This window comes from Solenopsis invicta, chromosome 4 (genome assembly GCF_016802725.1).
Source record: "Solenopsis invicta isolate M01_SB chromosome 4, UNIL_Sinv_3.0, whole genome shotgun sequence".
In the NCBI taxonomy this organism is placed as follows: Eukaryota; Metazoa; Arthropoda; class Insecta; order Hymenoptera; family Formicidae; genus Solenopsis; species Solenopsis invicta.
In genome coordinates, this window is record NC_052667.1 from 7570647 (window position 1) to 7586123 (window position 15477).

Consider the following 15477-nt stretch of genomic DNA (forward strand, 5'->3'; position numbering starts at 1 on the left):
CTATCTGAATCAAGATAACTCTAAAAAGCATTTTAATTCTGACAATAAAATGCACAGATAGGACTTTATTCTATTTAAAATTCCCTATTATTTAATTTGTCTACTAACGTGTCCACTAATCTATTTGTATATTCATTTCGTTATATTAGTGATTCTAATATTTTCCTCTTATGTAAAATAGAAGCTAAAGAGCTTGATTTTTCAAATTAAAATTCTGCAAATTATTTTGCTGTAATATTAATTTTGATACTGCTTCGTTATTCAAGCTATAGGTACATGTTCAGTTCAATAAAAATTAAAATTTGTATCCCTTTTACACACGCACGTGCACGTGTGGATATGCGTGTAAGTGTGTGTGTACGTGTGTACTTTATTTCTTTTATATTACTTAGCTTTGCCACTACGACATTAAACGTAAATTAGGAAACTAAATACAAGAATTTAGACATCGACTGCAGCGCGGGTGAAACCATTAACACGTATCATGAAAAACGATCTGCGCGCAGGATGGGATTACCACTGTATCGATGACAAACAAAACACATGGCCTTGTTTAATTTTTAACTAGTGAGTGTTCGCACAGCTATGACGCGTTGCCTAATACAAGAAGAAATTTGTGTTAACGCAGCAGTTATAACTAAAAGCAGCGTCACAAATAATGTTAGTGACTCATTTTTATTATGCCGCGCTTAAATTATTATTTTAATTTAATTAATAAAATTGTAGCATATGAAGAAGAACAAGATATGTCACATCTTTAAATTTTTGTAAATGTAAAACTCGTTGTAAAAACACTTTTCTTTTACGTAATGAAGACTCTGTACAATATGCAATATCTTTTATTAATTTTGTCACAAACTAGCAAATGGTAAGCTATTTTACGTAATCCAAAAAATTTTATTTCACGATGAATTTCATAGCAAATTAAGTTCTGAAAAATTAAGGAACTTTATTGATTAATAGAAATGAAAAATTAAGCATAATCTCTTAGAGTGAGTTATTTCAAAGTATATCAAATTTACCTTGAAAATTGAAAACTGAAGTCGTTAATAAGTAAAATGTACATAATAAATTTGATCGATTTTGTTGACCTAATTAAAGTCATATAAAATTACTTCCGAGTGTACGAGTTCGTAATATTTATTTTATATTACTCATTCAAAATGCGACGTATTTGGCGAGCACTCACGAGTTAGGCAAAAGAAATTCGTCGTTTGAAGAAAAAGCGGGCTATACCTGTTATCATAATTCCTGTGCCGCAAAAAGAGGTAAAAGTCTCAATTAATATTGAGTCCTCTTTGAATCGACGCGAATATCGATTCGACGTAAATTGATAAAGCCGCTCTATCTCTCCCGGGAGATTTACTGTATTTTTATAATTCTATCGCTATATATATATATAAATAAATAAATCTTCTATACTTCCTACTGTGACTCACTTGCACATTTCGGTGCATCTATCTATCGATCCGATAAAAGCAAACACATATGCCGACCACAAATGTGTTCCCAGAATGCGATTCTAATTGTTTTCTTAGGCACGTTTCCTTCAAACACACCGCGCGCGATGTATTCAAGAATATCAAATCGAACGCTCTGAAAATTTATTTCGTGTATAAAAGAAAGATCCGTGCAGCCAAACTTGTAAACTCTCGGTCTACTTTCGCAATTCTGTCAATAATAACAATCATTCAATCCATATTTTAGCCAACTGTAAATAGATCTAATTCTAGAAGCAATGACAGAAATTTTTTACATAAATTGAAACAAAAAAATGTCACTCGATGAATGCTAATTATTTATTAAGTTTACGACACGTTTTCGCAATATATTAAACTCTAACGATAGAGCGTTCTCTGTCCGCGTCAATTAAAAATTGAATAATAAATTGTCAGGTTTACTTATTGTTAGTTCAGCTGGGTTTAAGACGCGCGCGTGTAACGATGAATAATATTACCAACGAACAACAAGCCTTCACAGATTAAAAGGAAAAAAACAATTTCAAATTTCGCTAAAAGTGAGATAAATTCGAGTATTAATAAAATCGATCGAGGAAAAAAAACAAATGGTCTCGACTCGCCAACAACATTTATCAAACGTTGCACGCGTAAGCTTGTAATCTTTTCGAGCGTCATTATTCCTCACGTGCCCGTCCACAAAGTTTAAACTCGGCGAATTAATTTCGCTCTATAGAACGCGCGATTATACCCGGGGAACGTATAGATGTTCACGGCGATTAAGGGAAATTGTCGGTGGCGTGTAATACGCGCTGCTCGTAACGTTTTAAACGCGGCATGCATGAGAGTGCACACACGTGTCACGCACAACCCGACCCGCTTACTGTCCTGCAGACAGTAGCTTTCTCAACGGGTTAAGTTGAGCCGGCGTATCTGATGGCACGGACTGCAACATTACGTGCGTTTCGCCGTTGGTGAAACTTTTTATATGTATACATACATTTATTTCAGACTCGATAAGCCTAAAATGTCTGCAATGCGGCATTTTGTCGCGATCCGCGAGCGTGTGTAAGTGTGTCAGCGCTTCAGCCGTGTCAATGGCGCGCCGGGGAGGAAAGATTGAAGAGAGATACGTGGATTTTCGAGCGAACGGAAACGACGTTGCTCCTCGATTCTTCGATTGCGCAGAACGGGGACAAATGTGTGATAATTCAATTCCAGGAATCTATTTCGTTTCGATGCGTAAGCAAATTTCTCTTGCTCGAGGGTAGCGAACGGTAAAAGCCGCGTGGGAAAGAAATTGTGCGCGAGGCGCGAAGAACCGTCGTAGATACTAAGACCGCGATAAAAAGTTTGCGAGAGAGAAAAAGATCAGAGTGATTTTGAAGCTGTGAAAGATTCGCGATTCGATATTGTCCGACAACTCACAATTTCCGTGAGTAATTTCCCGTTTTGTTCGCAAAGAACAATGGTCAATAAGAACCTTGGCCATTGTGTTGGACGCAATCAAGCAGATGGGAGAACTTTTATTGAAAAATTTCCATTTCACTCGGAAGGAGACCCGAGCGGCCGGTAGAAGCCGATCGAAGCGAGACCGTGGTGCTTTCATTCGGATGCCATTCGCGAGATCAAAATCCGAATCCTTTCGCGCGCGCACGGCTCGCAACGTGATAGAATCGGTGGAACGCACCTGGCGTCAGTTGGCTTGTACGTGACGTCGTATTTCTCCACCTGCTCGACCTGGCTGGTGCTCCAAGACACGCGCACAGACGTCGGGTTCAGGAACATCACCGTTATGTTTTCCGGGACGCCGGGAATGCCTGTCACCGAGCCTGCGAACAATCAATATGGAGTACCTGTCGTTGTACGGTAATATCCGCTTGTCGAGATGCCCGGCTATACTAAAACTATCGCCATTTCTTTTCACTGCGAGTCTCCCTCGACCGACCACGAGGGTGGAATTCTATCTTAAGGAAAATTTCATTCGGTCGTGGAGAAAAGTTGCTGACTGCGTATGGGTCTCCTAACGCGTATTCGTTCAACGTTGTACATTTTTCCTTCATGTAATCAACGTTCAGCGACAAAATAAAGAGTAAATAAGTAATGTAGATACAAATTTAACAAGTTTTATTTTGTTTTGTGTGTATGTTAGAAGATTAAGAACTATCGATATGGATTTTTCAATTTATGTAGCTGATAATAACGTAATTATGCAATTTTATTTTGAATGGTTATATTCTCTGGAAAGAAGACTTGTTGTAGAATGTTTTAAATTTATACATATTTAAATTCAATTATTATAAGAAATAAAATCGATATCTTTAATTTTATTACATTTCCTAATTCGTACTATCACAAATTTTACTATAAAAAAAAATGATACTAATGTAAGATTGACAAATAATAATAAAACTAGTAATTGCTATAAATAAAAATGTGTCAATACAAAAATAAATTTGAGTCAGTTTTATTTCGGTGTTCTTAACTCTTTTATGATTTATTAATTATTGGATATTTAATCGCTTTTTGATAAATTATTAAAATAAATATCAAGGTTTCTTATTTTTAATTACTTTAATTAATAAATTCGATATTTTCGAAGACGGTATGATTTAAGAGACCACAGGTGCACTTTACGCGATATTGATATTTTAAATCTCATCTTTCAAAGTTTATAACAAATTGATTTGTTATTATTAAAAGATTTAACATGTAATAATAGAACGACCGAAACATCGAATTACAATTTCAAACTTTGATTTTCATCTAAAACAGCGTAAAACGCGAAATACAATTAAAAAATAGCTTAAGTAGTACGCATTCGGCAACTCTCCTCTCGACGAATCATTCCCAGTAAAGTAATTAGTCTTAACAGAGTTTACTATGCATATCTTTAGCGCTGCATATGTTATAATATTTTAATTGCATTTAAAACAAAAAATTTTGTTATTTACTCTTGAGCCGGTAAATCTACTTTTCTTCTCGCTTATCTTTTTTTATAAAATGAAATACCTTTGTAGCAGCCTATATCTTAAAATATTTTTTAATATAAAAGCTATTGTTATTTATATTTTACGGATTTTGCGTTTATAAATCTACTCTTCTTCTCATTTATTATCCTCTTATGAAATACAATAGCTTTGTAGTTGGCTACGTTAAAATATTTTTAATATTTTTAAAATAAAACTTTTTACGATTTACGTTTTGCGGATTTCATGCCAATATTTCAACTCTTCTTCTCGTTTATTCTCCTATAGAATATAATATTTTTGTAGCTGCCTATGTTAAAATATTTGAAATACTTTTGTAGTAAAAATTTTCGTTATTTACATTTGTAAATTTTGTGCCGATAAATCTATTCTTTTCGTTCATTTCCTTACAAAATATAATATTTTTGTATCTACCCTCCACGTTAAAATATTTTAAATATTTTGAAAATAAAGATTCTTGTCATTCACGTTTTCCAGATTTTACATACATAAACCTACTTTCATCTTGCTTATTTTCTCACAAGATTTTTCAAACGTTTTCCAGTGCTCGTTCGCTTACCTACGAATCCAGCTCCTTGGAGGATTAGTATTGTGGCCCAAAGGACCATGCCGCCAGGATGGCGGGCCGGATGTGGACCGCGTATCCTTCCGCACACGTGTCCGTCTCCACTTCTGCTTCTTATTGTAGCCGTGCGTCTTTACGGTGCAAAAGCAAGACGCCAGTCTGCGCATACAATTAAGTCAAAATTTAATTCTACAAGAAAATTGATTCTTCAGGATCTATAGCAAAATATCGTCGAGCATTGGCTCAAAATTGAATGAAAATCTTCTTGAAACGAAGGGAAAAAAGTTAGAACAGAGCCTTCAGTTTTCAATGTTCCGTAATTACATCTCGACTTATATTTCCAGAATAGATGCGAAGCTTTGCGAGAGAGAAGGATCTCTGGATTCTTAAAAGCACGATGCTTATTACCTGTACATGCACCTTTTCGAGCGTTCCGTGTCTTCTATCCCCCTTTGCCGTGCTGCATCCTTCTTCTCGGGCTACGTCATAACAATGATAGCGCGAGATTACCGCTTCACAGTGCATTATTCAGCCGTGCGTTTCATTCGCCGATGGTATTCCCGACGATCCGTTCGCAAGCTCATCCTAGTTTACAGCTGTAACAACGAACAGACGAACCGTTAATTCGCGAATAAATTTATTCTCTTGAAATTATGGCTAACAGCTGCTAAAATCAAAACACAAGTGTTTGCCTAGAGGCAAGGTGATTTATTTCGAATATTTGAAAATTCCACTGAAAAGGCAGATCGAGAGAGTAACGAGCATTTGACGCTTCAATTACATCTAATTAGTATAATCCAGAGTAATCCTGCTTAATATAATGCTGCTTAATATAATTTCGCTTAATCCGTTTTGTATTAAGCGAAGGGAGCATGTATTTTACAAGAGTCAAAATGAGTCTAACTTTAAGAATTTTCTTTTTTAAGAAAGAAATAGGAAAGTTGTGTTTATTCCATCATAACATCATATTTTTCTTTATTTAACATTTAAGTTTTATTAAAAAGTAATATGAAAAAATGGCGTTGCTATTCAGATCTTCTTAAATCATGTTTTCAAAATTTTTCTTATACATAATCATATATTTATATATTATTATGTATAATATATAGATATATAACTCGAGAAAAAATTTTTTTATTTATAACTATATATAATTATGTATTTATATATGATTATATATAATTATATCCATTTATATATAATTATATATATTTAGAAATAGATATATTTCATATACAATTATACAATAAAAATTTATTTCCCGGGTAGCCAGTATGCTTCCAATCGATTTGCAATTTTTTACATTGTTTCTGGACACCAAAAACTAGTGCTCGACGGAGTATTTCTTTTTTTACGACGCTTAATTATTTATCGGAACCAGAAACGAGCAAAATTCATATAAAAAGTAAAAAAACTGCTGTGGTCAGCTGTCATTTCGTTCAAACGTGATGTTTCGAAAAACGTCAAACACTAGATCTACACGTTTCTACTTTATAAAGTTCGTGCCATTTTACTTTTTGATGAGTCCTGTGGAAACTGCAGTGCAGTTACAGTAAACGCCGTTTATTTTTTTTTTTTTTAAACATGATTTAGGGAAATTTGTGGAAAGCACCATTTTATATTAATTTTTAATGGAGAAAAATATAATTTTTACAATGGAATAAACACGATTTCTCCATCTCTTTCTGTTTTTCCACAAAAAATTCACAAAACTCGCTCTTTGACCCATTTAAATGTGCAACATGCTGTCCCAAAAAAAAAAGAAAAAAAATCGCCAATAAAATATCATTCGTTTCACGCGCGCTTTGAAAAATTTCAAGAGGTGCGCTTCCACAAAATATAGCATAAACAATTGCACCTCGATCGCAACTAATTCGTTTGTAACAGAAAAGACTACGATTGAGATATTACTCGCTCAGCGCGCACTCGCAGGGCTCGCACTCGCGGCGGCGTCCAAGCCGAATTGGGGCGCACGGCAGAGCACACATTCCGCAGAGCCTCGCGTGCGGCCGATAAGAATCGCGGGGGCAATTAAAGGACCAGGAGGATCAGGCGTCCCGGCAATTTGCGCGGCTGTCTCGCACGAATCGTCGAGGGCGGCGGCGGCGCGACGACGACGACGCCGGCTGACCTTTCCCTCGGATTGCGTGGCCGCGGTGTACCGCGGCTTGCGGCGCCGGGTGTTGTGTGTGCGCCAACGAAAATACGAGCCAGGACAAAGCCGGTCTGCCGCGGTGCCCGCACGACGAGCCGCGGGCTTGCGAGCAACAAATGGAGCTTGCGGTTTACGTTGGGCCGCCTTTATACGGCGCCGGCCTCCTACGAGCGCGCGCTCAGCACAGTGGCGTAAAGCCGTGGGGGAGAAGAAGAGCTTGTTTAAGTTGGACGCAGAGACTCTCCGCGCACCCCTGCCCACGCATTCGACGTGAGATTCGCGTCGGAGGAAGCGAAACTGTAGTATATGACGCTTACGACGCCTACGAGATTTTGATTTGTGAACATTTTTAAACAGCGCACTGTTAAATCCGAATTTCACTCAATTTAAGTTATTTTTAATCGGCACTGTAAGTCGCCATTGATTTTGCCCAATGAGTCGTGAATTTAACCAAAATAATGGAGTTGAATTCAAGAAATGTTAAATTTGATGCAAATTTTATTATTTACTAGGTATAGATGAAACATAAGGTTTTTCTTAACTATATGTTTTGCGTTAAGACACAAAATTTCAATACACATAGAAGTTAAAAATAACAAAATATTATTAAACTCAAGGAATGATTTAATTTTTAACAGTGCAGCAACAAAATAGTTCTTACATTGAGAGAAAAAAAATTACTGAATTTTAATAAACATTTGTCTGAATAGTTGCAGTGAAATGTTTACTAAACGTAAATAAATATTTATCTAGCACAAGCATCACTAATTTAATTTAACTCTTTTTTTTATTGAGTAAGTATTTATGTACTATAAGCAAGTATTTCATTGTAACTATATTTAAACAAGCATTTATTAAAATTTAATTAAGTAATTTTGTTTCTCAGTGTACGATTAATCGCAGAAATCGCTTCACAATGCGTTATAATTAACAAACGATTAACAATTAGACATAATAAACTCATGATATTTTACACTTGCGTGCAACTTGTTTTTCTATTTACGGTGTCCAAAAGTTAAATCTATTTTTTTGCGGTGCGCGAAATGTTTAAAAAGTTGTTTCCCGGGGTAAAAAAAAGAATCTGTTTAGCAGAGTTTGCATGCCATTTGCATGCCACAGCCACTGAACTTACAATCAGATATTAATGACGTAATAAAAAATTCAGACAGCAACAATTCTGTCTGCTCGATGCAACCAACGTTGCATGCGCCGTGTTCCATTTTCAAAATCTCTTTTTTCATTCTGTTGCAGGAATTAAAACAATAACACGTTTTATAATTACATGGTCATTATTTATACACCGTTTCACCTTGTCACGCCTCAATTATTTAATCAGCGATTTTTAACTCCGACATTGAGATCCACCTACGCGCGCGCCACTGCAATGCAACGACTTACATAGCCCGTGAAAAATATTTTCATCGGACGGAGAATGGTCGGGCTCTCTCTCTCAGGTCTTTTACGAGCATCCAAGCATTTTGCCGTGCCTGATAGAGCAAAGCTTCACAGTGTAGAAAGGAAAATCGTTATTTTGTGGCGATACATTATTATCAATCGAGCGACACGAATCTGTTGGTTAAACAAGATTAATATTTTTATTATAAAAAAAAAAAAAACAAGCATAATAGACGTTTAAAAGTTTTAATCGAATGAAATTGAATATACGAAAACGACTAATGTTAATTGTTAGACCCAATTGGTACGATATCGCTTCCGGTAAAAGTATAGTGCACGTAATTACCTCCCTTCGCCTACACGATTTACGTAGATTGTGACGTCGAGTTGAAGCGATAATATCGTTTTATGTGCAACTAGAATAATAATGGGACAAACTGGGGCACCTGCAAATCTTCATGATGATAAAAAGAGGGAAAAATGAGCGCGCTATGATAACCAAAATGTCATCTTGTAACAAAGCGAGGCAAACATTTTAAAACAAAGAGAATGTCGTCGCAAACGAAACATGTATTTTTAATATTTCCATCGCTAAATATTTTAATGACAGCCGCCTTACGCGCGCGAACGAATTATTTTATTCACGCGTTACGACAGAATTGAATAAACGCTGACGCAATTCGTACCGAGCCTTAACGAATTCAATAAACAGTTAAATATATTTCAATGAAACGTATGATCTGAAGCGGTATCAAATACATTTAGATCTCAATTGCAGCTCGTGAAATTAGCCCTTAACCACTCTGGTGGGGCACAGACGTATCCCACACAGTTTCGCGTGGCAAAATTGTAATCTAAAATTATAATTACTTTTTAAATTACTTCTCTAAAATTTAAATGAAAAGAGAGAGAGAGAGAGAAGTACAAATTTATAACAAACTAACCCAATTGCTCTGTTTTTTCCATTTTTCAACAAAAAATTCACAAACTTGGGCTTCGTTTTGACACTTCTAGCCAGCGTGGTTAAGGGTTAAAACAAATTTGAGGGACTCGATCAGGCTGCCCGAGGAAGAAAAAGGTGCGTGTTCTTTGAAAGGTGGGACCATTCGTCAGCCCAACGTCCGTCGTCGTCGTGCCGTTTGTTTTTCGTACGTCAATATCGAAAGCTGGAGTCTCACGGGAAATAATGGCCCACTGAGTGACACTTGATTTTTCTTTATTGCGCCTCACATCTTGGCGTACGCGAAACAAATATACCGTGAGCATCGCGCGGTCGTTAATCTTGGACTACCGTCGCGCGGTAAAAGGCACTTAAAGTTATATTTATGTTGCATGTACACACTTAGGCACAAGCACGTAGGAATTGCGACACGTGTGCATACTCACCGCATTGCAGTAAGTATAAGGGTACTCGCAGTCTACGATCGAATCGCGGATGATACGAATCGCGCGCGCGCGCGCGCGCGCCTAATTAAAGTCCTCGCAAATTTCTTGACATCTTGATACGAGGCAAACAACTTTCAAGAGCATCACGGAAAACGGTGTTGACACGGTTTTCCGAGTGTCGCGGCGTATCTCGTGCCTTGCTTTAGTGAAGATACCGCCATTCACGCGAAGAGCAGCCTCGGGCGTGTAAATATTTCATTATTTTTAATTGGGCTGCTCAAAAATAAAAATTGGGCAACGAAAAATTTCACGAAAAATTTTTTCAGTGGTAAAGCGCGCAGGTTTGCTTAATTAAAAGTAAATAAGTAGAAAGCGGGAACCCCGTGTTCTTTCACGCGATATCGTGAAAATTTTCATAAAATATCGTGCAATTCTATCTTCTTCTTTTTTTTCTTTTTATTTTCCGCCTGCGACCGTTTCGTTAATGCGCGTGATGAATTAGATGGAAACTGGTTAAGATGTCTAGGGGGTATATACTTTTCGGACGCGAAACGGTCTCATTAGCGATGCGAATTGCGGATTCTGCAATCTGTTAAAAGCGATCACTTTACGGCTATTTATCTTGCGAGGGGCCGCTATTTCGAGAGAGCTTGCGAGACATCGACCACACGCGACAAGTTCGACGACTTTTCTCTCCGTTCCTCTCCGCCTCACCTCCTTGCCCTCCTTCCGACTTGGCCGCCGGATGACGAGCGCTTTGCGCGTTGCATAACATACCGCATAAATCTGCATCCGTAATTAGTCGGATTATGCATACGCTGACCCGATAATAGCGAGGAAAAAGGAAAAAAAAAACCACCATTTTCAATCTCTTTCTCCGTCTGTACGGAACACTCGGATTTATGTCAGTTCTGGAACACGACATATGGAAAATATTCGTTTTTATATTAACATTATTTCGGCATAAATGTACTCGTACATTATAAAATTTTTAATTTATCAAAAATTTTATAAGAACCACGATAATTATAATGTCGATGAAACGAAAGACTCCAAAATTGAAGTCCAACTTCAGTATTAATAAAAGAGATAAAAATGAAAGTCTAAAAAATAGTGTTTAATATGGAATACGGTTCGAATTTCAGGCACAGTAATGAATAATAAAATAAATGAATTGTAAACTTGTTTATTGTATAAACTGATTGAAATGTATGTAAACATACATATATGCGTATGTAAAGATAAGCAACATATTTTTACTGTACAATAGCACATAAAAAGTAAAGTAACATTATTGCAGATGGATTAAATCACTAAAATTCAAGTTTATATTTTTTCATTATAAATTATTGTATAAAATAAAGATTATCCTTTAAATTAAATGTTATTAGTGCCGTAACAAAAACGTTTATATTTTTATGTTTGAATAATCTAGAATAACAATTTATATAAAACATAGATAATTTATGTTATTTTATGTAATTATATTTTTTATAAAAATAGAAAATATAATTATATAAAATAAAAAAAAACAAAAACTGTTATAATGTATTCCATAAATTCTCTATCCGTGAAAGTATTTTTAATATTTCATAGTATCTATACGTCTTGATATGACAGGCGAATAAAAAAGTTAAGAATCTCAATTATACGGTATATAATATTATAATACAATATTGAACGCGTCTATGGATTATAGAATATATAGAAGATAAAAGTTACAGAATTTAAGTCAAGCTTGTGGAAACACGGTTAAGACAATGTTGTCATATCTCCAAGAGCAATAAAAATAAATAAATACTTTTATCGAAGAAAGCTATTGTCGCACAAAGTTCACTAGATGTGATTTTTTATAATTAAAAGTGCCTTTTGTGACATTAATTTTAATATTCCACGACTCCCTGCTATTTCACAAACGCATTCCTATTTCCTTTTTTCTTTCTTCAGTAAATTGTAAATTGAGTAATTGTATTATGTTCGTTCTATCCGATGGACTTCGATTTATAGGGTAATTAATAGAACTCTAAGATTAACAAACTGGCATTGATAAGAATTAGACTATGTTAATTAATTTACAGAGTTATTTAAAAGAAACAAAATGGTATTTCACCGCTCACTTTCTTCTTCCAGTCTATTGCATATTAAATACTTTTATTTTCTGTGAAACTAAATACGTAATCGTGCGATTCGTTGGCGATGTTTAAAAATGTGCGCCGTAGGAATTTAGATATCTCGAACGTACGTTTACAGAATATTCGACGAATGCGGAAGCCTAAATCAAAATATCCAAAAACACCACAAACTTTTCACATAATAGTTATTAAGGAAAAATATGTTACTGTCACTAGCGCTTTAATTTCTTTCATTTAATGATAGAATGTACGAAAGAAATAGAACAATTTGCAAAAACGAATACAGTATTTTTACGTTACACTCGAAATTCGTATAATCTATTTATACACCAATACTTTTTAAAACGCTATTTATTTTATTATGCGATAAATATATTTGTCAAGTATTTTTTACACCTTTATAGGACCCACATTATTTATATAAAAATTATAAATAAATATTTTATCATACTCAATAAAAGCAATTAAAATTTAATAAAGAAAGTTTAAAATAAATATGAAAGTTTTATTATAAATTTAAATGAAATCCCATCTAGATGGCTGTCAAACAACTCCCTGTTTTCAAGAATTAAAGGTATTACAATTGTAAATAATGTAAAACGGCGAAATGATTGTTCTTTATCGTGTTAACCTCGAGTGTCAGGAAAAGTTCAAAAGAACTGAAAATGATATTCTACGTTTGACAGAATAAATGGTATTAGAGAGAGAGAAAGAGAGAGGGGGGGGGGGAGAGCAACAGAAATCAACAATGTACAAAGTGATGTTAATAAAAAGAAAGTTTAGCCGCCCTAAAAATTATGCAATTCCCACTCGTGTATGTTGCATATATGCCGAGATGGAACGGATCGATAATTGCCAGTCCCCTTTTTTCTTACAATCTCTTCAAGCGTTTCGTGCATCGTATCGGCATTCTTTATGTGCTCTATATTTATACGCGATAATAGACTCGACGGATGGTGGTTAGCGCGATGCCGTTATAAATAGATGAGTGACTGTTGCTTGCTCAGCACGGCGAGAGAAAAATAAACGTCCGCGTTACCGAGCGATTTTCGCGCCCCTTCCCTGTGAACGATGTAACGTTAAATGCACGCGGTAATAATCCTTAATAATCCTCTTAATTCCACGGAACGGCAATCTTGCGCGAAATGCGGATTCGAGCTTACCGCGGCTACTGAGTGACGGGCGTGATTTTTTATTAAGTTACTCCAATTAAATCTGTATCGATATTACCGCGCCTGTTGTGTGTTTGCAATTTCACGCTAATTGAATCACTTCGGGATTGTGCGATAATGATAAACCGCGCTAATGTATATTACCTATAATATCGAAATTATTCTATTGAAGTTCCCGATTACAGATATCTATTTATTATGAAAATGTATAAACGTGTAAGAAGTATATTAAAAGATTACTATTGTTTCAAGCTGTTACATGAGTAACACCATAATTTGTAATGCTTATAATTAGATTAGGTCTGTCGGTCTGTATCAACGTGTGCTTTCTCTTCAAATGGTGTTGCCTTCCAATTATAGTTTGCATACTACAGACGATTATAGACGTCGAAATTTCTCTAATTTGACTCTGGTGCCACTTAATACTTGCTAATATACATGGAGGTAATACAAAAACATTGTACGTATAAAATAATTTGTAAAAATGTCAGTGAAAAATAATAATTCCACTTTTTCCCCCAAGCATATTTTATATGATTCTTTATTTTTTCTACAAAATTTCCAGGAAAATCCTAATGTAAACCCTTCTTTGCGAATAAAATAGATGAGATTTAGTACTTTTTGCATAATAACCTTTTTTAAAACCGCTGCGTTTGCTCATACAAGAATATAAAAGCTTTAATGATAGATTGTTGTTTGAGTAATTTCAAGTTAATTCCTTTTTAACGAATCATGAGAAATCGAACTAACAGTTTTCGAGCCAGCGACAGTTAATACTGAAAAGATTTCACAATTTAAGCTTCTTGTTAATTGTAGCATATCTTAAATTAATAGCATTTCTTCTGCTGCTGTTACGATCTTTTTAAAAGAAAAAAAATTGAATTTATTATGTATACTCTTTCTCTATGGTAATTTTAATTTAAAATTTAATGATATCACAGTAATTATTATTAAGAAACTGCAACACAAGTAATGAAAACAGGATTAAAATTTTTTTCCAAGGTAAAATTTGTTTTCAAACTCGTCAATAAATTTATCATTAAAATTAATAGTTAATAATACTGAAATGCTGAGTGAATATCTCATTATATAATTTATATTTTATATTATTGTAGCAGCTTAATAAAATAACATCTTCTATCAGAATTATGAAATTTACAGTTAATTATCATTAATGCTAATTATTACTGATAAACGTTTTTTATTACATCAGCTCTTATTTATTTATCACAATTTATCGCAATTTTATTCATTCGCCATAAGTCATCACTGAACATTAATTATGTTTCGAATTATTAAAGCAATTATTTTATTAATATAGATAGCAGTATGCGGTTTAGCCGAATTATATACTGTGTATATAATTGCGCGCAGTAAATTGTGATGACGCAGCGGTTAATGTGATAAATACATTTTCATATTACGATCATAATTTATCAGATATAATCAAAATTCTGCAGCAATATATATGTATTTCTCTGGCATTAAAAATTAAAGATACAAAAAAATTTTATTTAATATTTTAAATCATATTTTCGGAGAACAATGCAATCTCAGTGATAATAAAAAGAAATTTTCAGAATTGAGTGTAAAAAGAAAGTTTGTCCCTCTTCTCTCAAACCACAAAATTTTAATTCAATGTCACACTTTTAATCGAGCGTATCATAATAGGAAAAAATAATTGAGAAGATAATTTCTTCAATTTTCTATTCAAAAAAAGTGAAATTTATTAAGTGTCGGAAATCATTATTTTGGAACGTATTTATAGGCAAGCCGCCAAACAAACTTACAGCGAAGGTGTTGTTACACTAAAAATAGCAAGCGTAATTTCTGTATCGATCGCGAAATAACGCGACGTAACATCCAACGTGCAGCAATTTTGTGGCATTACTGCCAAATGAAGAATGTAATGATTCAACATGTATTTTACGATTAATCCTAGTAATGACACAACTTCCCATGGAACATGGCGACCGTAGATGCTAATTGCGACAGCAAAATCCAATTTTCAGAAACTTCAAGCAACCACTAATGACATTTTTGCATGCAAAGTCGTTACTACGATTACTTCATAACTTTGCATTATGGTCGCGTATTTTTGTATGCCATGTATGCGTATGTACAACGTGGCAGTGGTTGAAATTGAACGCGACATATGTAGCATTCATACGATGCATTTCATTTCTACAAATTTTTGTCATAATATAAAAGATTTTTTATAATAA

General features: G+C 34.6%; 1 protein-coding gene across 11 annotated transcripts in view; it reads right to left on the reverse strand.

Annotated features, from left to right (window-relative positions):
- LOC105203432 overlaps positions 1-15477 on the reverse strand; it is a 186246-nt gene that overhangs the window by 64534 nt on the left and 106235 nt on the right. For 8 of the 11 annotated variants that reach the window (XM_039448097.1, XM_039448094.1, XM_039448098.1 and 5 more), the window contains 4 exons: positions 5421-5608; positions 5007-5171; positions 3148-3289; positions 1237-1251 (listed from right to left, as the gene is read on the reverse strand). In XM_039448097.1, the coding sequence (XP_039304031.1) occupies positions 1237-1251; positions 3148-3289; positions 5007-5055 (206 nt within the window). In that variant the 5' untranslated portion in view covers positions 5056-5171; positions 5421-5608. Of the gene's footprint in view, positions 1-1236; positions 1252-3147; positions 3290-5006; positions 5172-5420; positions 5609-6923; positions 7058-15477 lie in introns of those variants that run through there. The other 3 variants (XM_039448100.1, XM_039448099.1, XM_039448096.1) reach the window with 2 other exon arrangements.